This window comes from Synchiropus splendidus, chromosome 7 (assembly GCF_027744825.2).
Source record: "Synchiropus splendidus isolate RoL2022-P1 chromosome 7, RoL_Sspl_1.0, whole genome shotgun sequence".
Classification (NCBI taxonomy): domain Eukaryota; kingdom Metazoa; phylum Chordata; class Actinopteri; order Syngnathiformes; family Callionymidae; genus Synchiropus; species Synchiropus splendidus.
This window is the reverse complement of record NC_071340.1, coordinates 13,003,117-13,027,113: the sequence shown is the minus strand read 5'-3', so window position 1 is coordinate 13,027,113 and position 23,997 is coordinate 13,003,117. Positions and strand designations below refer to the sequence as shown.

Genomic DNA, 23,997 nt, shown 5'->3' with positions numbered 1-23,997 from the left:
CACGATGACATGCATATTGACTCTAAATCTCCAGCATCAGGCCGAGCTCAGCGCCCCTGACTAAAAGTCATTTACAGTAATTAGCGCTGATGCTTTTGCAGACAGCAGACGGGAATCGAGTAGCTTCAAGGGCACGCAGTCATGTTTTTATGGATTCATTTCGGCTGTTTTATTTATCAACAGAATGGTAGCTTCTGGGAGTGCAGGACGCATGGGACGTTCACGCGCACTCTCTGAGCTCACAGGCTGCCAGACTGAAGTCGGTGGAGCGCTGACCGTGTTCGGCTGGGAAGTTACAGAGCAGCAGCGGTATACAACTCAAAGACAGAGTGAGAAATGGACAAGGTTCAAAGTAACCGTCTGTAAATAGGAGAGCAACAGCATGATAAACAGTACAGTGGGTAAGAATAATGGCGCACTTCTATAACTATAACCTGAGATTACAGAGAGACACAGCAGTGTTGCACAGATCGATGGATTCAGGAAGAAAGACTTTTTCTGCGTCTTTCATTTCTGCATCAGAGCTGCATCAGTCTCAAGAAGAATACACACCATTGTCTCACTGGTGCAGATCAGGGCAAAGTGTGGCCCCATGCGGCCCTCCGCCTGAATCTACCCAGCCTTTTATGAAACTTGTTCTCAAAGTTTCCAGTTTCTCTCGTGATATTTAACAGTTCTGCTATAATTGATTCGCAGAACATATTTATTTTTATTCAATTATTCAATTTTGACCAGATAATCCAAAATGACGATTTTAAGTCACTTTAATAAAGACTGAATTCTTGCACGCTTTTCCATTTTTTTTTTTAACTTTGGTTTATTGATTAAAAAAATCTCATCTACTGTACTAAGTCAAGTACAGTATCTTTAAAAACATTTATAATTTATTGCTAACTAACTTGAATTGATTTCATTCAAGAAACGATATAACAAAAATATATACTTTTGGCATTTACAACTTCATTTTTCAATTATAGTAATTGTTCTTTTCTTTTTTTAAATTGTCTTTTATTTTTATATTTTATTTTCCGACATTTGTTTTCTTAAGACAGTCCTTCTCAAATAGTGGGGCGGGTCCCCCTGGGGGTCAATGCCAAATTGATGCACTTTAAATCTTTTCTGTTACAGACCAAAACAATGTTAATAAAGTTATTCTTTATTCTAAGTTGATCTACATTACTAATATCATTTTTTAGACGAATGATACTATTTACAGAGGCGGCGGAGTGTTGGGGGCGCGATGTATTTACCGTCTTAAGATGTTATTTTCTGCAAGTAGAATCATTGTGCGACATTGTTTTATATTTACACTCTTTTAATGGGTTCATAAAATCTTCTAAAATATTTTATCATTTGAAAAATAAATGAAGACAAAAATGGCCCCAGCACATGACGCGGCCTCACTGGAGAGTCACCTTCCCTGGTGTGTGGGGACGTGGGTGATAAGGATCGACCTGTCAGAGTGAGTTCTCCAGTCTGTTGCTTAACTTTCATGACTTTATTGTAACTATTTCTTATTGAATTTACAGCTCAAACAAGCAGAGAACTGAAATAATCATTCCACTCCACCAATATTTGTATTACATTCAATAGCCACTTTATTTAAATAATGAAATATACAACACCAATTTCAGCAGCATCTTGAGCGTGAGGATCCAGTTGAGTCCGATGTTCCACTCTGCATCAGTGCTAACACAGGAAAGCTTAGTCAGAGAATAGAACATGGTGATGCACAGCGGGAAGCAGCTTCACTGTCCTCAGGAGCAATTTGATGTGTAAATACTTCTCATCCGCTCCTTTAAGAAATGCAGACAGCCTGTATTTCACACATTCAGACATGTCACTTACCTTGACAAGATGAAAGAGGCAGCGTTTATTCAGCTCATGATCGCGTTTCCAGCACAATTAACATATTTCACTGACGTTGAATCTTCAGCCGAGCAAATGCCGTGTCACCACTGTGAAGTCCTCCTGCCCTCACACCTTCCCTCACGGAGGGGACTGTTCTGTTTATCTGTTTTTAACAAAATGATAAGATAATCCTTGCAGCTGGAACAAGATAAAGTTACGGATGCTCAAACACATCAAAAGCAGAGTCACGTTATGGGTTTCTATTTATTTTCATGGGGAATTTTGATGAATATTCTGGACAAAACAGTGCTTCACTGGTCAGATATGAGCTTCTCTGGCTGCCATCATACTGTACACCTCAGCAAATGCTCTGCAAATACAGTCCAAGTGAGGGGGTCGTGAGCCTGTCCCATCTACCGTCTAACAGTCTAGTCACCAGTAAAACTATGTATTTTTGGAAAGTGCTCACTGGACTCTCACTCGACTACAGGGTGAACCCAACTTGGGACCTTCTTTGGGGCGACGTGTCCGTGCTGCCCTTGCAGATCATGATCATAAAACACCTGCCTTGTGCGACTGTCTTGCAGAGACGGCTCAGACGTCCTCAAATCCCATCACTCACTCGAAGAGTGGCGCAGTTATCACCACTAGTCCACTTCTAAATGAGGTGTGTGACTCTTTTATTAGCGCTATGGAACGAAATATAAAACCTATTAATAAGATTCTGGCCTGACAATGATGGATGGATAACCTGCTGGTGGCGTTATTGGAATTTACAGTCATTAAGATGTTGCCCAGATCTGCTCATTCAGCTTATTAGCCCCAGATTCCGTAACACATTTGTGTTCTAATCTTTCTGTTCAATTTATTTCCCTCTGTGTTCATGCCCTCTCACACTCCTCCCCCCCCGCCAACTCTTTGCCTCAGTCTCAGCCACTTATGGATTCCTGCATAATGTATGAGTCCATCGAAGCAGACAGACTGGAGGTGCTTAGCTGCATGATTCATTCTGGACTTTATCAAATTACATTCCTTATCAACTGCGGCCTGGACGGTCAAGTTTCAAGCCCAAAACATGCATGGAGCAAGACAGAAGACACGGCCGGTGAGGCCCCTCTGTTTCCTCTCCTGTGGTGGTCGACACTTCCCAGTGACACCTCCATTTGTGTAGTGATTTATTATGTTTTTTTATTGTGCTTCTCTTGTGCTTTCTGTATGTATGACTTCTGGTTGACTTGTAGCCTCTCATGGCCTCCGTAGACACTTTAGTTCTCCGAACCTGTGGATCATACAAAGAAAATCCTTAATCCTTGATAATCATCTCCAATCCAAAGATAGAAACCAATAACTTCAGTTCAGGCCTCACTTAATGACTTTGATCTGAACAAAGCGTTCTCTTCCCTAAGCTTTGTTTAAAAACATTATCATCCCGCTTGTTGCAAAAATAAAAGATAGATGTAGCTTCCTGCCAAAAAGTGCTCCGACCTGAACCAAATCTGGATCCTCACTTTTGCCTTAGGTAACCAACCTGTTGGATAAAAATACACCCAGGTGAGTGTCATCATGGAGTATTGTGAGTATCTCGCTTTAAATTTCAGTATTTTAAAAGCTGTCCCGAGGTCATACTGGTCATCTTTATTTCCACTTTTCCAAGTCGTCCACATTTTCAAGGGCTGTAATTCCGAGTTGACTCAGTGAAGGAGGGAATTTAAAATGAAATATTTGTTGCCTTCCATGAATTAAGAACCCACGAAATAAATGTAAGACCAAGCGATTACTGCCTGCTATTTTTTTTTTCTTATTTGTGGAGTGTATGTATTTCATTCCTCGATCCCTTGGTTGATTGCCTTGGTTCTGCATGTTCTGACTCTGTAAACATCATTCAGCAATGTTTTTACATACTGGCCATTTACAACTACAAGACGTATGCACATTCTAGTATTGAAGTGTCCCGTCAATACTTCAAATAATTTATGATAAAAATGCATAAACTGTCTCTGCATGTGCTTCGTCAGAGATTTTGTCTTTCATGGTTTGCAGTGGAGTACCTTTTGTGAGAGACAAATCTTAACAGCTGAACTGGATAAATAAACAAGGTTTAATTCCTGGAAGCATCAAAAATGACACCTAAAAAGAGGCAAAGGCTTGTCTCCTTGCTGCTGTTGTGAGCACGCAGTTCACCGTTCCTCAGAACTCCACAAACACCATACATTTGGAACGTGCTGAATATCCAAATATTATATTCCCTACTGCATGTGTTGCTCCCTTGAAAGAGAACTGTTGAGTTTTGTCTAAGCTTTGTGGGATTTTTTTGCCTGAGGGGGGCAAAACCAAATTGAATACAGGGGAAACCACTTTGTTCCAATGATAGTGTTTCAGTTGACTCTTAAAAGTAAATAAATAAATAACTGAGTGTCTGTGTATGATTTATTCTTTTTTCAGCTGGTCTTGGTCTTGACTCGGTCTTGGTCAAGTGGTCTGGACTACAACACCGAACACCGAAAGTGGACCTTAAGGTACACTTCAGTTGGAGATATTCTTTCTCCTTCATGCCCCCAGTTTATCATATATATATTATATCATATTATAGTTCATGTGTTTTCTGCTTAGTAGCATCATAGTTATTAATCACTGTGAGAAACGATGGTGTTAAAGACAGCACAAAATCCTTTTCGAGAAATGACATGATTATTTAAACACAAAGTAATATTGTACGGCATAATTCAATTTAATGAGCCACCAGGCTTCACAGTCAAAAAACCACCAATTCTACTGTGAACCGATTATCAACACCACTGGCAGGAATAGTCAAGTCCTTGCCAAGCTTTCTTCACAGCTCGGCTCCGTCTTTGTTGCTAGGAAACGTGCAGTTTCTCATTTGCAGCTCGATGATGTCGGCTGAAGAGTGATGTGTGTATGCAGTACTTCCGCTTTCTAAGTATGGGCTATGAGCATGGAACATAATATCACCGGCAAAACTTTCCCTGCGCCGACTCTGACAGCGATTTGCTTATGAGCTCTTACACCTTGTTTCACCACTAAAATATCTGTGTGGTTCTACTCCTGTGAGCATGAAATCTAGTCTTCGGAATTGAGCGGAAAACCTAACAGACCTGAAAATGAATTATTGTGTGCCCTTACTTCCTCTTCCTCTCCAAGTTATTTTGGCTTGAAGCATCAATAATTAATATTCCCCATTTAAAGAGTGTCATGTTTGATTTATAGCAATAAAGGTGAAGCGAGAGGGATACGTTTTTGTGGGAGCGACTCTAATACCAGCTTTTTCGCTCAATATAACTTTGAATTTCTTCCTATTTATGCCCGTGCTTTTTCATTCACCCAGTTCCAATACATGACCTGGGTCCGCTGAAAACAAACAACCAAGCCTTTAGCTGTGATGACTGCTTCCGACTCCTTGTGTGATTTCGATTTCCAAAACACGCTCTCTACAATTCAGTCCAAAATTCAAAAGTGACCCAAGAAAGGTCAGACCGCATCTCAGTCTGCTCTCTATTCTCATATTCACAGTGGACATGCTCTTACACTCTGTGGTATGTTGTATTACACCTGGTTTTGAAGGGAGCTTTGAAGCTTGGAAAGTTGACTTTCTTTCATCCCAGCACTGACCCATGCTCTGTTTGTAGAATTTTGGGATGTTGTACAAATTTATACGAGTATTAGGTACATGTAATAGGTTGTTCACAAAGTCCTTGCACCAGTGGTTTTCATCGTGCCTCGGTATTTATCAGATATCAACAGTCAAATTAAGCAGGTGTGTAAAGACGTCCAAACCATTGTGATTATACAAAGAACACACATACTATGCAGATGGGATGGATTGGATTCAGATTGGGCGTGACAGCAATGCACCTCTGTGCGCACTTGCACACACAAAAAAAAGGGATATTGGTTCATATGACAAAGTGAGTGAGAGTCACTCCATTTGTCTCTTAGTTAAAGTTAAAATCATTGTTGTTTGCTTAGTTCCACCTTCATTCTGCATGCATTCAAACAAGCTGGGCAAGAATTGTTAGGCTAAAATAGGTTTATTTGTTCCATTAAATGTCAGTTGTTTCATATTTCAGATTAGCAAAGTACTGTAATTCCCAGCCGATAAGACGCAACTTTTTTTCTCACAGAGTGAATCTTGTGGATTTATACAACGACGCGGCTAATATGTATCACGTCAAACTGATAACATCGCAAGCATTTTGTTTAACTTAAAGTGCTTATAATGCGCTGTTTTTGCCTGCGTGTCTGCAGCTCCACCAACAGAGCCAATAACCTGGAGGACTTGAGACGAGAAGCAGCAGTTGAGACCTGCTGTGGTGCCGGACCTTTGGGCACGCAGACAAAAACAGCGCATTTTGAGCGCTTTAATGTAAAAGACGTGGCGAGGTCATGATTCAAGTTCAGAACATTTCTGAGTTTGTTTCATGAGTCAGTCCTGATGCTGCACCACATTTTCAAGACTAGTTTGGAAGTGATCCTGGTGGTGCACCACAGACCTTTCTATGGCGCAGACAACACTACTTTACCCGCAGCTTATAGACCCATGCGGCTTGTGTATGAACTAGATCTATTGCTTTATTAAATTTTGTGGGCGTGGCTAATATTCCGCTGTGCTCTATAGTGCGGAATTTACGGTAAGTTGGTTTGTGTTACTCAACATGAGGCCCACAGATGGTTCAGTCACCTTGGTGATGTCATTGGCGACATCAGTAGAAGGTTCCAACAGTGGGTGAGGCCAAGTGCATGAAAGTGTCGCTATTTGTTCTATTTAGTCTAAAGGAGTGATGGAGCAGCAATAGGCCGCATACAACTGGTTATGTGGGCAACATGGTGAGCACTGACGTTTGTCTTCTAGCTTTAGGGTGGAGTTGCGATTGATAGTGGAGTTGTGGATTCACCTGAGAGGTACAGTCCAGGTAAGGTAAGGAGTGAAGTCTGAGGGGGTTCCAGTATCAAGAGGTAACAGGGGCGCCGTCAGGCTATGATAGAGCTGGCAGTGTGCCGATGTATGTAGAATTTCTTTATGGTACTCCAAGTTTAAGTTAGTAAAGTTTTCTTAGTTAAGTTAACTATTGATTCCTTCGAAATTGGGGTTTGTTTTTGGTTATATTTTTATTTGGTTACTTTTTTAATACATTTTTTTTAAACTTTTTCCTTCATTTTTTGTTTGCATCCTGGAGCACCTTGTAAATAAACATTTTTTGAGCAAGGACATTGTCTCCGAGGTCTGCCTCCTACAGTACACCTACTCAGACCAGGCTTACTACAGTTTTTTTTTTGTTTTTATACAAGAGGTTTTCACTGTGTATTAGCAATGACTGAGCCAAACATTGATAGGGTATGAACACTTGAATTGCACTTAGATTAATCTTGCTTATTCTGCTTTCAACTTTTATTTTTTATTTTCTGTACCCTCCTCTCTGTGTCTCCCAAACTAGAAGAGTTAGATGGTTCAGCGATCACAACTCACCCACTCCCTCGCTCCGTAGTAACAGTGTCGTGTGCTGGAACGCCCTCACTTGGCCTCTCCCTCATATCCTTGTTTCCCATCTTTGTCTTTTTATATATCCTCGCACTATTTCTCTGTGAATGTGTATTGACCACCGTGTGTTATTGTGTGCCACGAGCATCTGTTCATCGCGTTCCGTTTTCATGTCTTCCTTGCACCACACTGCCAGCCAAAAGAAGCCAGTACAATAAAGCACAATAAAAAAAGAAGTTTGTGGAGCCTGACCCAATGAGGGGCTTGTGCCCATTTGCCTCGTAAAATTTGGGTGGTGACTTTTTTGTTGTTTTTTTTTCCACCAACTTTTTCTCTATCAAGAGAAGCAGTCAAAGTTATTTGTGTAAGATTGAGTGTTTTAATAATGTGACCTTTGGCTCGTGCCTGAAAACCAAGTACGAGCTTGAAACCATTTTGGTGGAATGTCTTACACCCAAAGCGTCGCACTTTAAATTTTGCCCCCTCTTCCAATCCCCAAGTCCCCTTCTTTCCTCATCCGTGTTATCAGTGCGGGTGCAGGCACGAGGACCGCCTGCAAAGAAGAGCACACAGGACTTAAACTGCCAGCCTTCCCCTTTCCCTCTCCTTTCTCTCTGTTCTTCCAGCTCGAGGTCGAACATCATCAGGGGGTGCGATTCAGTGCGATAAATCGCCGTCTCAAGCAAACAAAAAGAGAGAGCGCACACTTCGAAGCTTCATCTGAAAAACACATGAAAAGTCTTCATGATGAATTTGTCACACATTTGCAGCTGCTGACATTTTCAATCACACTGACGGGGAAGAGGACCAAAATCCAATATTTTGTTTACAGATGAGCTGAGCTGCTGTCTTTTACCATCACAGAATTAGGAACTGTGTTTGGGTCTGAAGGATTATGGCGCAAGTATAACTTAGAACCGAGGTTTTTATGAGATAGACTTGACTGACACTTGTGTAGTGGTGAATCGACCTGTGTGTTACCTGCTCTTGTCACAATGACTCACACATTGGATTCTTGGAGATGAAACTTTATTAGATCACAATGTCCAACCAGATAGTGCTTTACAAGTCCATACAAAAAAGCCTAAACTAGAAAATGAAGTGGCAGAGACCTCCAAAATGCCTACATTTCCTGAAAATGTAATCACATTTTTGGAGGTTTCAGAATTATTTTATCGACAAAAAAAAACAGCAAAAAAAAATAGCCTTCTTTGCAGAAGAAATGATTAAATGAAAGAGCACTTATCTGTCCACGTGTATTTGAGAGTTTTGTGTGAAAAAATATCAACATTGTTATCCACTTTGAAACCCAAGAACAGACGATGTGATGCAAACGTAGAACAGTGTGTTGCCTTGAGGTTGTTTTCTATTACACAGGATATAAAAATGTGTACACAACAGGAAGCATTAAGAACGTCTGCTGTGAATAATTCACATTTACCCGTAATCATGTTCAAGCAGGATGTTTTTATTCCAATTAGGCTTTGTTGTTTTGTACTTGAACATAAAGGCAATTACAGAAAGCAAAGCAGATGAATAAGAAAAAGAAGTGAGATTGAGGAAAACAACAGAGTTCTATGAGCTTGGATGAGGCTGCAAATCTGTTTTTCAACTGGTCTCCCATTGTGGCTGATTGTGTGGTTTTTTTCCACCCTGTTATCAGTGTTTTTGTTGTGCTAAAATGATGAATGAATGTATGCTTATTTCGGTCACACAACACATCCTGACTGATATTGACGTGGACTTTTGCGTCCTATGCTGACGCTGACGGTGGCCTTCAGTGTTGCATGTTGGTTAAGTTAAGTCATATGCGGACGTGACATGTAAAAAAAAAAACAAACCACCAATTGCCATTTAAAGCCCTACAAACTGCCGGAGCGCTACATAGGGAAGAAAATGTTTTTACTCCATTAAAGTGCATGCGTCAACGCACAACACGGGAGGCTGCCTTTGTTGTTAGTATAGCATGCATAGGTCCACTTCCCAATGTCAATATATTGCACCAAGAGAGTGGTACATTGCACTGTAAGTGCCTTAAATGACAAGTTACATGATATTTGTATGACTATTATATCATCTGGTCTCATATTTGTTTCATTGTATAAAATCCATTCAATAATAGAGCAGAGTGAAGAACAATTCTTAACATTTCTGCCCCTTATTCCCACTTTTACAATGTTTCTAAACAGTTGTGTGTAAAGGTGTGTCTGCGTGAGGTCCTTTATTGTGTTACTGTCAGTCGGTTGTGCGTTACACTCATCATCAGTATGAGATTTGTAACTATATTCTCAATAAACTGCCGTTCATTTAGGCTTTGATGTGCAACAGGAAACGAAGGGGGACAAGAACAAGGGGACAAAAACAAACAATAAAAAAAAAACTTTTGTAAAAATGTAAACTTCATTTACGCTTAAATAAATTAAAGCTCAAAAGAAGTGCTGCTTCTCTCCTTTATTCTACAAATACTGCATGTCATACAAACAAAATGTGTAATTACAGAACCCTTCTCTGTGATAATCTGCTTTTCAAGTGAAATGAAAAATGTGAGGTCAGATTTTGGATCTCACTGGTGCAGGGGTGAGGAGCCACGTTATGATGTTCTGTGCAAAGTACAGAAACAGTGTCTTAAATTGAATGTACATTTTGTTTCTGAAATGCAATAAAACAAGGAGAAAAATATGGAAAACTGTAATTACACCATGGGAATGCATTTGCTTTCATATAATTTCATTCCAAATACATTTTATTTAAAGCTTCTTTATAGATTTTAAGTGAATAACTTTGCAATGGAATTATGTGTTGTAAAGGTTTTTTCAATATCTTTTTTTGTTCTTGTGTTTGATGGAAAGAAATAGTGATGATAGATTTACACATTCTTTTTTTTCCACATAATTTAACATTTCAATATAACTGTTAATAGTTATGGGGAATGAAAAATAAAGTCAATAGTGAATTATGAAAGAAGAAAATTAGTTTTGCTTTGACCTCAGGAGGGTCACATAAAGGGGCACGTGGCCCCCAGGCTGCACTCACTGACTCCTACATCATGAAGATTAGACAACAGATAATAAATATCATCTGCGACTGTGTGGCATGAAGCTGCCTCCGTCATTAGACTTTGCCTTCTTATCCGTACTTCTTAAAGGCTGTTCTCAAAAGAAGGTCTATTCATTAAGAGCGCACATTTCTAATGCATTTACGTGCCTCCACAGATGTGCTTCTTCAGAGAAATGTTTTTGTAGCACAACATTAAACACTTAAAGTGCTCCAATGTGTGTTACGAACGACATCCGGCACCAACACTGTCTCATTCTGCGTGACTCATGGTGGTATTTGCCAGTGCGGATGATAATCACGGACTGTGTTCGGGTGTTCAAGTTTCATTTTGATGCCTCTGCTTTTACGAAAAAACATATTCCCATGTATGAACAGAGGAGCGTCAGGGTCTTTTTAAGACTGCGCCAATGTTTAATTCATGAATTACAAACAATTAACAAATACAAAGTTAGTAGCAATATGGCTGTTCTGCTGGTTGGTGAATTAGGGTGGAACATAATAAATAATGTGTGTGAGAAATGATGTCGACGCAGGGTTATTAATAACACTGAGTGGCGCCTGTCGAAATTCTTTCCCATTTACCACCCTCGTCTCAACTTTGCAGCACTCACTAATGTTCAAATCTGGATTTTATTTATTTAGTTTTATCGGCTAAAGCTTGCTCTTGCTTTCTCAGCAAGTGCTTTCTCCTCAGGATATGTCTGTATTAAATATTCGCTCTTTCTTTAACCAGACGATAGCTGTCTGCATTCTATTTTTTCCTGTTATTCAGCGTCTGTGGAATATGCCACATTCATATCAGCACAACAACAGCTGACATTTCAACCCAGTCTCACAAAAAAACGTGCAATAACAACGTTTGTCCACTTCATGAAAACGTAGTGCTTTGACGAATTTGCCTCAAAAAACGTATCCCAGGTACATTTAATTTCTCAATGGCTTGGTGAAGGGCGTTCCTCTGGTCACGTGACTGACAGCTTTCTCCCCTGTCTGAACATAAAACATGGCGGACATCCGTTCTATTTTTGCTCTAAATTGCGAGATTTTAAAACAATGAAATGCTTTTGTTGAGTTTTGATCACATTTCTAGCGACAAATGTACACTTTATTTTCATATTTTCCGATCGGTGTATGTTTATGGCGCTTCGTTTTATCGTTTTGACCCAGGTTCTTTAGTGGTGCTCACTGAAATCGTAGTATTGTGACGTTTGCCCTGCTGGCCATAAATACGCTCCAAAATGCGGGGTTTTAAATGACTTTATTGGCTTTTGATCGCACTTCTAGCAACAAATATATCCTACATTATAATAATATGTGGTCGTTTTATGTAAATAACGCTTATTTTCTTTCGTTTGGACCGAGATTCTTTTGTGATTCCCTATTAAAACGTAGTAGTGTGACGTTTGCCCTGCTGGCCATAAATACGCTCTACAATGCGGGGTTTTAAATGACTTTATTGGAATTTGATCGCATTTCTAGCGACAAATACATCCTACATTATAATATTATGTGCTCCTTTTATGTAAATAACGCTTATTTTCATTCGTTTGGACCGAGATTGTTTTGTGATTCCCTGTTAAATTGTAGTATTGTAACGTTTACCCTGCTGGCCATAAATACGCTCCAAATTGCGGAGTTTTTAAATAACTTTATTGGCTTTTGATCGCATTTCTAGCAACAAATATATCCTACATTGTAATATTATGTGCTCGTTTTATGTAAATGATGCTTAGTTTCTTTCGTTTGGACTGAGATTGTTTTGTGATTCCCCATTAAAATGTATTATTACGGTGGTTATCTGCTCGCGCTGAAAAACGTGCAATAACGACGTTTGTCCACTTGGCATACCGTAATGATTTTACGAATTTGCCTCAAAAATCGTTTCACTCTTACGTTTCATTTGTCAATGGCTTTATGAAGGGCGTGCCTCCGGTCACGTGACTGACAGCCTGCTCTCCTGTCTGAACACAAAACATGGTGGACATCCGTTCTATTTCGCTCTAAATTGTGAGATTTTAAAACAAAAGCTTTTGTTGACTTTTGATCGCATTTCTACCGACAAATATATTCTATATTGGGGTGGTTATCTGCTCGCACTGAAAAACGTGCAATAACTACGTTTGTCCACTTGGCATACCGTTACAATTTGACGACTTTGCCTCAAAAATCGTTTCTCTCGTACGTGTCATTTCTCAATGGATTTGTGAATGGCGTGCCTCTGGTCACGTGACTGATAGAACACAAAGCATGGCGGACACCCGTTCTAGTTTTGCTTTAAATTCTGAGATTTTAAAACAATTAAAAGCTTTTGTTGCGTTTTGATCACATTTCTAGCGACAAATGTACGCCTTACTTTCATTTTTTTCGCTCGTTTCATGCATTTGACGCTTCGTTTTTTTCGTTTTGACCCAGATTCTCTCGTAGGTCTCAATTCAATGTATTATTGTACAGCTGGCCAGTAATTCCGCAGCCAATTGCGGGATTTTAAAATAATCAAAAGCTGTTGTAAGCAGAGTTGTAATCACATGCAATGTACTCTTTAATTTTTAAATATTATGTCATGAAATGATATAATATTTATTATCCGACTGGGGAAGGAAGTGGCGTCACGGACCGAATACGTTATTTATTTATCATTTGTATCGAATACATTTCTACGCATAATAGTATTATCGGATATTTAAAATCGTGTCAACTGCATATAAAGTCTTTTGGCAAGAAAGGAAGTTCCGTGATTTATTCGTTTTGCTGACTCATGCTTCGTTCTCCGTCACTGACGTCAGCTGAAACGCAGGCGGACCATTCCAAACCTCCCAAGCCGTAGTTTCTATTTTTCATTCTGTTTAAATATGTACACGTGTTGTGGACGCCGACGTTTCTTCGGAGACGTGAATTTATGCTTTGGATGAATAATTAAATTGTACAAACACGTCGGACTTTGACGTCATCATCAGTGGTCGACCAGAACAGAAACATAGCAGGATGTCCTGCCTGCCGCGGGATGATGGCGTCACATCCGGCATGTACATCTCTTTTTTAATATTTTAATGGGTCAGAGGAAATTGAAATAAAGGATTTCAGTTCTGTTATGACAATTTCATTCTACTTCAGGGTCAAATTATTTATTCATTATATTCATCTCCTTGTACGCATGTATGAATTGCATGACAACATCAAGATCACACTTTTGCAGATGTATTTATTATTATTAACAAATTGTTTTGGTTTCTTCCATCCGTACCCACTCAAGTTGGAATATCTTTCCACTGCAAGAGAAAGAAAAAAAAGATTTAATCACTGCAAGGTAAAGAACAATGATCCTTGGTGGTCTTCAGTTTGTAACACACAAGTGAGCAAGGTGTGGTGTTTGTGGTGAAAAATTACCATCAGATGTGCCCACTACGTCTTCAGGCAAAAATATATACTGCAATGAACATTCACTAAAATATTAAGAAAGTACAAATAAAATCATTTACAGCTGCATGTGATATTTCTGTATGTAATAGTTTTAAGGCACTGCACAATCTTGCATTGTATTGCCTTTATGAGATACATCATGTTTAGAGGCCAGGGCAGTCACTAGACTTATGTCAGCAACAGTGGACTGTGTGCATTGGATTTAAGAATGGCAACACTTTGATGTAGGGATATTAAAATAATTTTTAGTTTGTGTGGTCATAATTCTAATTTCTTTGTTTTGTGTCTAATTTCATATTTGTATTTCAAGTCTTATGGTTTTATAACATCACTTTTTACATCTTTGCAAGGCAATGTATGATGTATAATATGTAAGAACCTTTCGATCCATCTTCTGTCTTCCTTCTGGTGCTTTTTCTTGGAGGTAAGCCTGTTGAGGATAAATATAACTGTTTGTACAGAATAATTCCCACAATATTTTATTACATATAACATCCAATAGACTAACGATCAAAAACCAATGACGCATCTCGTGCAAATAAACCATGTCATAACATGCTAATGTCTGACATGTCAGACTTTGTCATAGCAACCTGAACTATAAAAAGTCTTTCACCTAAATATTATAATGTCTACAAATAATTTATGAACCAAAACAGATATTCTGGTAATTGGATTGTAGACATGTCTCAAAGATCTAATTACTACATACTCAGAGGGCCTGTGGAGGCTCTTTTGGAGGAGGTTGACGGCTGGCTGGCAGAGGTTGTGGACGGATGGATGGTGGAGGAGGTTGATGGCTGCATATCTGTCCAACCTTTGTGGAACAGATAGACAATATGATCAGAGTGAGATTTTTGTATATACATACACAGAAATTTCTAATCTTCCAGAGATACTCAGCCTTAAAAGACTGATTTACACCACATAAACTTTAAAATTATTTTCCAGAATTCAACATCAAAAAAGCTCTCAGATAAATTAAAATTGTGTATAATTCTAAAGCACAACTTTGGATCTTGTTGCTTTCAGCTGTTTTTGTCTACACTGAGGAACATTCTACAGCAACTGGCACTGTGGGAAAGATGTGTCAGAGCAGGGAAATAACAGTGAGACAACAAGGTAAAATGGTCAGAAAGCTTTGCAGGGACCAACAATCCTCCACCACAGAACTGTGGTTAGACTCTGGAGCAGATGCTAATGTGGTGTATTGTTCCACTATATATAAAAACATTTATATGCAGTTATATGAGGGAAAGAGGTTGCTGGTGACTAATGAAGTCAAAAAAGGGCTAATAATGAATGATGGCCTGATCTGAATCCGGCCCATTATTACATGTGCCTGAAGATGCAAATACATTAACAAACTTACCTCTAACAACCGCCATATATAGGTCCTTCATCTGGTCCAGGCACTTGCTGGCATGGTCAGTCAGATGCCACTTGGAGTGGACCACCTGACTGGACCAAGTGCCAGGTTTCTTGCCTGGCCGAGCTAGAAACACCACAGCTCTGTGGCCCAAAGTGTGCAGTTTTTCCAGCTGAAAAAAAAAAATGAAATCGCCATATGTTAAGCCATAAATTTGAAAAATACAATTACTGATGTCAAACATACCAGCATTTGTGCCTCGTCCATCACACGTGAGGCGGTGTTGTTTTTTTTTTTTGGTTTTTCAACCACTCCTCTTTTTTATTTTTTAAAAGTTTTCAGTCGTTTTGCCAGCCTCTGTCGCCTGGGCTGCTCTGCTTGGCAAATGCAGTTATTGCAGTGCTTATTAGTGGATCCCCGTGGCATCTCGAACTGGAAAAAAACAAAACGTTTGTACCATGTATGATCCACATATCATTTTTGCCACACACACGTACATATATTAGACCTAATCCCTTTCAGGTGAAAATGAAGTTTTTTTAGCCATAATGTAATGTAAACAATCACTTGTAGAGTACTGCAATGACAACGTTTGTTCTTCTTTATGTTACCGCGGAGTATTGCGGTTACAGCATCCAATGTAAACCGCGAATTTGACAGTTACAAACATGGAAGCGATGGTTGCCCGAAATGATGGCAAACACTTCATATATTTCGCCATATATGACCCCTTGCGTGATAATTTCTTACCTTTCAATATTTAGAGCACGTTCGTCGCATGAAACTTCTTCCTCCCAGCAGTCTACGCGCGCGCACGATGGGCTTTTACCCACAATTCCTTAATGTCTACTGTTCGTAATGTAAAATAAAAAAAATAAAAAATAAAACATCACCTTAAAACGTAACATAACTTTACATTTTCAAAACGTATAGTGTCAACACCTTAAACGAGGGAATCACACTCAAATAAATGTTTGCTTTAAATCTCGTTGTATAGGTTCTCTGTCATCAATAGCTCGTTCTCGTGCGTTTTTTGCTCATGAGCAAATGAAGTATTATGTCTTTTCAAATATAGTAAATATTATGAGCTTGAAACATGAATGTCTTATTCATTCATACAATAATCATCTTGTATCTCCAAATTAGTCACCTGATGGGCTGATACAGCCAATGCCCTGAGCCTTGGCACATCCTATGAAAGATGCAAATGTTGTCTTCTATATTGGTTGAAAACCTCAAGACTGGAAGATCAATAGATAAATTGTCAGACTTGAGTAAACTACATTTAGTGAGAAGGTGCCAGTGTGGACCATATTTCAAAGATAGGTGAGAAAGGAATTTGTGTGTCAATTGTGTATGTGCTATGCAAAGGAGATATTCCAGCTATCTTCTTTGGTGTGGCTTTCTCTTGTTTTAAAGCTTGACAAATATAACCAAATTAGAGAGACACAATATGCGATTACGTCTTCTTCTTCTCTCTCTTTGGGTTTCTCCCTTCAGTGGTGGATCATCCTCCTCCATCTCACCCTGTCCTCTGCTTCCTCTTCTCTCAAACCTACAAACCTCTTGTTACCACCTCCATAGATCTCCTCTTTGTCCTTCCTCTCCACCTTCTGCCTGGCAGTTCCAACCTCAACATCTTCATCTACCAATGTACTGGCTCTCTCTCTCCTCTGTACATGTCCAAACCATCTCCATCTAGCCTCTCTGACTTTGTCTCCTAAACACCTGACCACATGTGCTGTCCCTCAGATCTACAGCTTCCTGATCCTATCCATCCTGCTCACTCCCAGAGAGAAGCTCAGCATCTTCATCTCTGCTACCTCCAGCTCTGCCTCCTGTTATTTCCTCAGTGCCACTGTTTCCAGACCATACAACATTGGCAACACTGATAGACCATTGTTTCATGTCAGTTAGTACACATGGCTGAATCTTTCAAATTTGTCACCAAACTTGCTACTCTGTGTTTGTCTTTCATTGTTTAATGGTTTAATTGTTTTTTTGCCCCTTTCCACCATGCCCAGTTGCCTTCCCAAGTCGGGGAGAGTAGAAGAAAATTCCCATCTCAGCAATTGTCAGATCCTCCCATCAAAAGGGCGCCAACAAGCTCAACAAACATAGTGATGCCTAACAAATACATGACGCCTGTTGGCCCTTTTCATTCAGACATGAACTCAGAGATAAATGAGATGACTTCCCTTCCTATCCAGACGTAGTCAGAAAGATACGGTGGCACATCCAGATGTTAAATAATAAGATGTCTTCTCGGGTTAAAATTATTGAACTCTTCCTTTAACTCAAAAGTAGGATCTGTGGCTTGTGCACTCTTAGTGCCTTTGTCAGCAGTATTCAGGATGTAATCCAGGTTATGATATTTCTACCTGTTCTAAGCTAACTTCGATGAGAAGCATTTACTGATGACCTTACCCATTTAGGTGGCCAGAGGCCATGGAAACCCCTAGTTCTAACCCTAATAACATTCAGAAATAAGTAAGATAATGCATTGCAACACCTGCTCATACCATTTGACTCATTATTCCTGCAACAAAACAGCAGTCTCATTCATCGTACTGCTTTGGTTTTACTAAGTTCCTATATGTACTTGCACATGATTGAATAACATACATGAGCATTGTACAGACAATTTTAGTGGCAAAAGAAAGTCAGTGAAGTGAGTGAGCATAGCCTGTTAATTGACTTTATTGAGGCTGCATGAAAAGCCGTATTTCACTGCCCTACCAATAAATCTCAAATTAATCATTCATAATTTACATAAAAAGCATCAGCATCTACTTCAAAATAGTAATAGTACATAACTCAGAAAAAGAGTCAATTGCAGGACAGTTTATTTTAACATTTCACATTCATACTGCAGGCCAGGTAATTACAACAGTTTTCCTCATTTTTTAATGAGGGAGGTCAAAGTTCAGAAGAGGAGCTACAATGCTAGTGTTCTTCATCTTCGGTGGAGGAGCTGCTATCATGGGGTTCTTCATCATCAGTGGAGGAATCATCGAGAGACAAGGCTTGCGATCCAAAAACATGTTGGTACGTTGAGCGAGCCGCACCCTGCTGAGCTTGAATTGCTGACAGTCTTCTCTTCAGCAGACAGAGTAGCCCCTCATGTCCTCTCCCAGTCAATGCATCTGTGCCGCCTGACAGTGATATTACAATAAATTAGACTACTAATCTAGTATATCAGCACAAGTAGCAAATAGAACTGTACTTACTTTGCTGAGTGATCCTTTCTGAAAGCTGGGAGGAAATCTCTTCAATATTTCCAGCCATATTCCTCATGTACTCCCAGTGCTGCTTGACTTCACGGACAACAATGACCTCCTCTTCCTTCAGTCGTTTCAGCAGCATTACCTTGTCGAAGACCTTTTTTTTCTTTAACATATCACCATGACCTGCAAATCATCATATACATTTTTTATAAATAGTGGTGAACTACTTCCCGCAGTGTCTGTGTACTTTCAAAGGTGGGTTCTATTACACTGCATAATCTCCTCCTAATGACACCAGGCAATTTCTCCCATGGGACAGAATTATATAGAAGAGTGTCTCTTTCAGTTTTCAAAAGTAAAAAGGAAGTTGTCTCTGGAGCTTGTCTGATCCAATCACAGCAACCTCGGTCAAACCTGTAATTGTTTCATCTAAAGCCTTTACAATGTAATTAAAAATAGCCTATAGATATGAAGACAACTGAACACATCCTAGATGTACTTACATTCCCAAGGCCAGGAATAGTTTTCCTCAGCCAGGAGCTCGTTGGGAGAAGGGAGTTTGCCAGTTTCCGGCACAACAGCATTGTATTTTGTGATGGCATCTTCTAAGGATCTCTTTTCCATTGAAATCTTTTTTCTAAGCAGATGTCTTCTCTTGTTGCCATCTAGAATATTAAACAGAAAATACTGAATATGTGCTCAGCCACACATTATTATCAAAAACTTGTTTTCTTTCGTTCTGTTCTTACCAGCCTGACGATACAGCTGATATTTCCGCTGCTTAATGCAGAGATACTTCAATGGTTTTTTCAAGTTCAGGTTCCCATCCACTGAGACAGCTAACATTGAGGGTGTGCAGGCTGGGCACCGAAACTGATCGACTTCAGACAGCCTCTCAACTTCAAATTTTGCGTACGACCATTCCAGGAATGATTTTTGCATGGTGTCGCCACATATTTTACCACACTGTAAAAGGAAAATCAAGCATATAAATACATCTAAAACTCTTTCAATTCTGCAGGCAATTAGTCCAATGATGTACTAACCCGACCAAAGAGTTTTGTGCGCTGCTCAAGCATACCAACGAAAGCTTGACATTCCTGGTGCAGTAATCTTGAGATCTTCGTATGTAGCGAACAAATCCACTGTGTACAGCGTCTCAAAATGGACTGTAGCTGGCCAGTAGCCACTTTCAATCAGCTCACTAATACCGACATCCAAAGCTTTCCCGCAGGAGCAGCTGACAGTTGGGAGGGACACATTGTATCGACCTAAAATATGTACATAACAAAATTTTAGAACAGAAAATAGAAAATATAATTCATACACAAGGAACTCACCATTCATTCCAATCAGAATTACTTGCTTTCCTGCAGAAAAGGTTGTATGCCCAGAGCAGCAGTCACAGCATGGATGCATTACTAGCAAAATGCACTCTGGGAAGATAGGAGACGAACATAATTAAAAAGAGGTTTTAAAAAAAAAAAAAAAAAAAAAAAAATATATATATATATATATATATATATTATTGCAACAATAACAATATATATGGCATATATTATCTCAGTACAGACCTCTTCCATGGAAGGAGAATTTTCCTCCCTTCTCTTCACTGATGTGAGTGGTTGGTGGTAGTGGCCTGTAGAATCCCTCTATCATGGATGATCTATTATGTAAAACCATGGAATTGTGGATGGAAACGCTGAAAGATAGGGTCCAAGTCAAGACCTCATGTTGAAAGAAGGATTTCCCCTCTGGTCAAAGTGGCTTCTTTAACTATTTCAAGACGTCTCCCTTTAGCCAATATTTTGACATCATTGTTTTCAGTAGAGTTTTGTAACTCACACACATAATTATGTTTTGTGAGGACTTTGTGAGGACTCATTGACCCAATTGACAATTGACCATTGTCTCTCACCTTAAACAACAACAAACATCCAAAACAAATTACTAACATTAAGCAGGACTCTGAAATTAATTTAACCACTTAACCACATTACAGTAAACCACTTGTACTGACTACTCAACCATGTAAACATTGTGATGTGACATTATATCCTGTATTCAGCGAAATGTCCTCACTAGGACAGTGTCGTGTCAAATAGTTAGCCCCACAACCGTGACAAATCAATCAAATACTGAAGCAGTTGACTGACATTAGTTCTATAATAATACATAACCAATGTAGTCAGCCAAAGACAGGCAATAGAGATCATAAAGATAGTGAACAAAAATCACCTGAGGATGAACTCTTTACCCGCTTCTTCCTTGTTCTCCTCCCCTTTGGGATAGGATTCCCTTCCTCGTCCTCCTCAACCCAAACAAATGTAAATTTGTCCGGTCCAGACACTTCTGAGGATTCTTTAGGTTGAGTATTCTTAAAATAAAGATAATGGAAAATGTTAGCGTCACCAAATACACAATATTACATATTGTTATAAAGTCTCAGGACAGATCATGAGAGCATTAAATGCCTACCTTGCATTCCTCCAACAGCAAATCAGCAAGAAATAAGGCATCATCGTCATCCATGATGCTCCTCAGTTGAGTGAGTTCAGCCTGAATACCAATTTATCAGTGGCCACTTGATTTTAAACACAGTGGACGTGACTATGCAAATCAGCAAGAAGAAAAGAAAAGAAATGGAAACCGGATAAGTTACCCCCATATTAACAACCATCGACATGGAGAAAGGTTATCAAAAAACAAACAAAATAAATTCAAATATTAAGAAATAGAATAAATACATAACTCACGTCAAAATCATTCAGCTTTGTGTCTTTGGTGTCCGTAGTATTGTAGCAGAGGGTTATATTTGGTAAATCCGCCCGGACAGCAGTCAATAAGGTCCAAGTTCGTTGGTGCAGCAAGATAACAACATTATTCGTGCCTTCAGTCTCCGTTAGACACGACCCAAAAACCCGCGCAGTCCAACATAACACCCTCCTGCCAACTATGGCAACTCCCGGAGAACAACATAAGCTTCTACAGTACCAACAGCTAACGCAGTATTGCAATTCTACAAAATCACTGACAGACTCTAAACAGACGAAAGGATGATAAACAAAAAAGAAGAGAAGTTTCTACCGAAGTCCAGCCGAATGACTTTCCGCCATGTTTTTGTTTTGGTCGACCACTGATGACGTCAAAGTCCGACGTGTTTGTATAATTTAATTATTCATCCAAAGCATAAATTCACGTCTCCAAAGAAACGTCGGCGTCCACAACACGTGTACATATTTAAACAGAATGAAAAATAGAAACTACGGCTTGGGAGGTTTCAAATGGTCCGCTTGCGTTTCAGCTGACGTCTGTGACGGAGAACGAAACGTGAGTCAGCAAAACGAATAAATGACGGAACTTCCTTTCTTGCCAAAAGACTTTATATGCAGTTGATACGATTTTAAATATCCGATAATACTATTTGGCGTAGAAATGTATTCGATACAAATGATAAATAAATAACGTATTCGGTCCGTGACGTCAGTTCCTGCCATCCACTTCCTTCCCCAGTCGGATAATAAATGTTATATCATTTTCATGACATAATATTTAAAAATTGTTACATGTGATTACAACAATTGGCTGCGGAATTACTGGCCAGCTGTACAATAATACCATTGAATTGAGACCTACGAGAGAATCTGGGTCAAAACGAAAAAAAACGAAGCGTCATATACATGAAACGAGCGAAAAAAATGAAAGTAAGGCGTACATTTGTCGCTAGAAATGTGATCAAAAAGCAACAATAGCTTTTAATTGTTTTAAAATCTCACAATTTAAATCAAAACTAGAACGGGTGTCCGCCATGTTTTGGGCTCTATCAGTCACGTGACCAGAGGCACGCCATTCACAAATCCATTGAGAAATGACTCGTACGAGAGAAACGATTTTTGAGGCAAAGTATTCAAAGGATTACGGTATGCCAAGTGGACAAACGTAGTTATTGCACGTTTTTCAGCGCGAGCAGATAACCACCGTAATAATACATTTTAATGGGGAATCACAAAACAATCTCAGTCCAAACGAAAGAAACTAAGCATCATTTACATAAAACGAGCACATAATATTACAATGTAGGATATATTTGTTGCTAGAAATGCGATCAAAAGCCAATAAAGTTATTTAAAAACTCCGCAATTTGGAGCGTATTTATGGCCAGCAGGGTAAACGTTACAATACTACAATTTAACAGGGAATCACAAAACAATCTCGGTCCAAACGAAAGAAAATAAGCGTTATTTACATAAAAGGAGCACATAATATTATAATGTAGGATGTATTTGTCGCTAGAAATGCGATCAAATTCCAATAAAGTCATTTAAAACCCCGCATTTTAGAGCGTATTTATGGCCAGCAGGGCAAACGTCACACTACTACGTTTTAATAGGGAATCACAAAAGAATCTCGGCCCAAACGAAAGAAAATAAGCGTTATTTACATAAAACGACCACATATTATTATAATGTAGGATATATTTGTTGCTAGAAGTGCGATCAAAAGCCAATAAAGTCATTTAAAACCCCGCATTTTGGAGCGTATTTATGGCCAGCAGGGCAAACGTCACACTACTACGATTTCAGTGAGCACCACTAAAGAACCTGGGTCAAAACGATAAAACGAAGCGCCATAAACATACACCGATCGGAAAATATGAAAATAAAGTGTACATTTGTCGCTAGAAATGTGATCAAAACTCAACAAAAGCATTTCATTGTTTTAAAATCTCGCAATTTAGAGCAAAAATAGAACGGATGTCCGCCATGTTTTATGTTCAGACAGGGGAGAAAGCTGTCAGTCACGTGACCAGAGGAACGCCCTTCACTAAGCCATTGAGAAATTAAATGTACCTGGGATACGTTTTTTGAGGCAAATTCGTCAAAGCACTACGTTTTCATGAAGTGGACAAACGTTGTTATTGCACGTTTTTTTGTGAGACTGGGTTGGACATTTTCACTCGCACAAAGCAAAATCTTTCACATAGCTATGCCAAAGATTTTGAGCTGATCAGAATGTTTCATCGTGTCTATGTATAATGGTATTTTCCTCAGGTCAGTGCTTTGATTTTTATGATTGCAAAGGTGAAGAGATAAGTTCAGATTTCTTTCCACTACTACTAATATAATAATAATAATAACAACCAGGGATGTCCTGATACCACTTTTTTGCCATCCAAAAACCAGTATCTGACATTGGTATACTTGCCGATATGAGGACTGCCGATAAGTACAGACACAAGTACTGATCAATAATGGCATAATAATACCAATTTTAAATCATGTTTTTTTTATCTACTTTTTTTTCAACAAGGGCACCAGTTAGTCATCAACTATCACCAACAGTTGGTCCCTATATAGTCAACCGTGATTTCATATTTCAAGTATTTTTGTCATTTTTTTTTCATCCTTTTGATCCACTTTTTTGGCTACAAAAGTGAAATACTTCAGTGCTCTTTCTGCAGTTTCCCTGGAGTTTTGTTACCATGTTGAATGACAGCGTGCACCTGGGTTAATCACCACCAAATTCAAAGGTTGAGTGTGAGCGATTGTTCTGATGCTCTTATCTACTTCCAAATAATCATT

The 23,997-nt window shown here is 39.2% G+C and overlaps 1 protein-coding gene across 2 annotated transcripts; it reads right to left on the bottom strand.

The window, feature by feature from the left end:
• Positions 1-17,861: 17,861 nt before the first annotated feature.
• LOC128763070 (uncharacterized) lies at positions 17,862-21,645 on the bottom strand. Of its 2 annotated transcripts, none has more exons than XM_053871815.1 (10): positions 21,172-21,645; positions 20,894-21,025; positions 20,654-20,792; positions 19,990-20,117; positions 19,756-19,851; positions 19,462-19,686; positions 19,165-19,381; positions 18,919-19,080; positions 18,419-18,598; positions 17,862-18,343 (listed from the first exon to the last, which is right to left on the bottom strand). In XM_053871815.1, exons 6-10 carry the CDS (start codon positions 19,492-19,494, stop codon positions 18,135-18,137), a joined length of 801 nt encoding a protein of 266 aa, XP_053727790.1. In that variant the 5' UTR covers positions 19,495-19,686; positions 19,756-19,851; positions 19,990-20,117; positions 20,654-20,792; positions 20,894-21,025; positions 21,172-21,645; the 3' UTR covers positions 17,862-18,134. The 2 variants fall into 2 exon arrangements, 1 of the variants encoding a protein (XP_053727790.1); XR_008415607.1 differs by having other exon boundaries at positions 17,863-18,343; positions 19,497-19,686.
• Positions 21,646-23,997: the final 2,352 nt, after the last annotated feature.

Excerpts from the sequence above, each read along its gene's own strand:
- LOC128763070 (XM_053871815.1), bottom strand. The coding sequence starts at position 19,494 with ATGCTTGAGCAGCGCACAAAACTCTTTGGTCGG. Across the intron at positions 19,382-19,461 it reads GCACAAAACTCTTTGGTCGG|TGTGGTAAAATATGTGGCGA; the intron begins GTTAGTACATCA and ends TTCCTTTTACAG. Across the intron at positions 18,344-18,418 it reads AGAAAGGATCACTCAGCAAA|GCGGCACAGATGCATTGACT; the intron begins GTAAGTACAGTT and ends TATCACTGTCAG.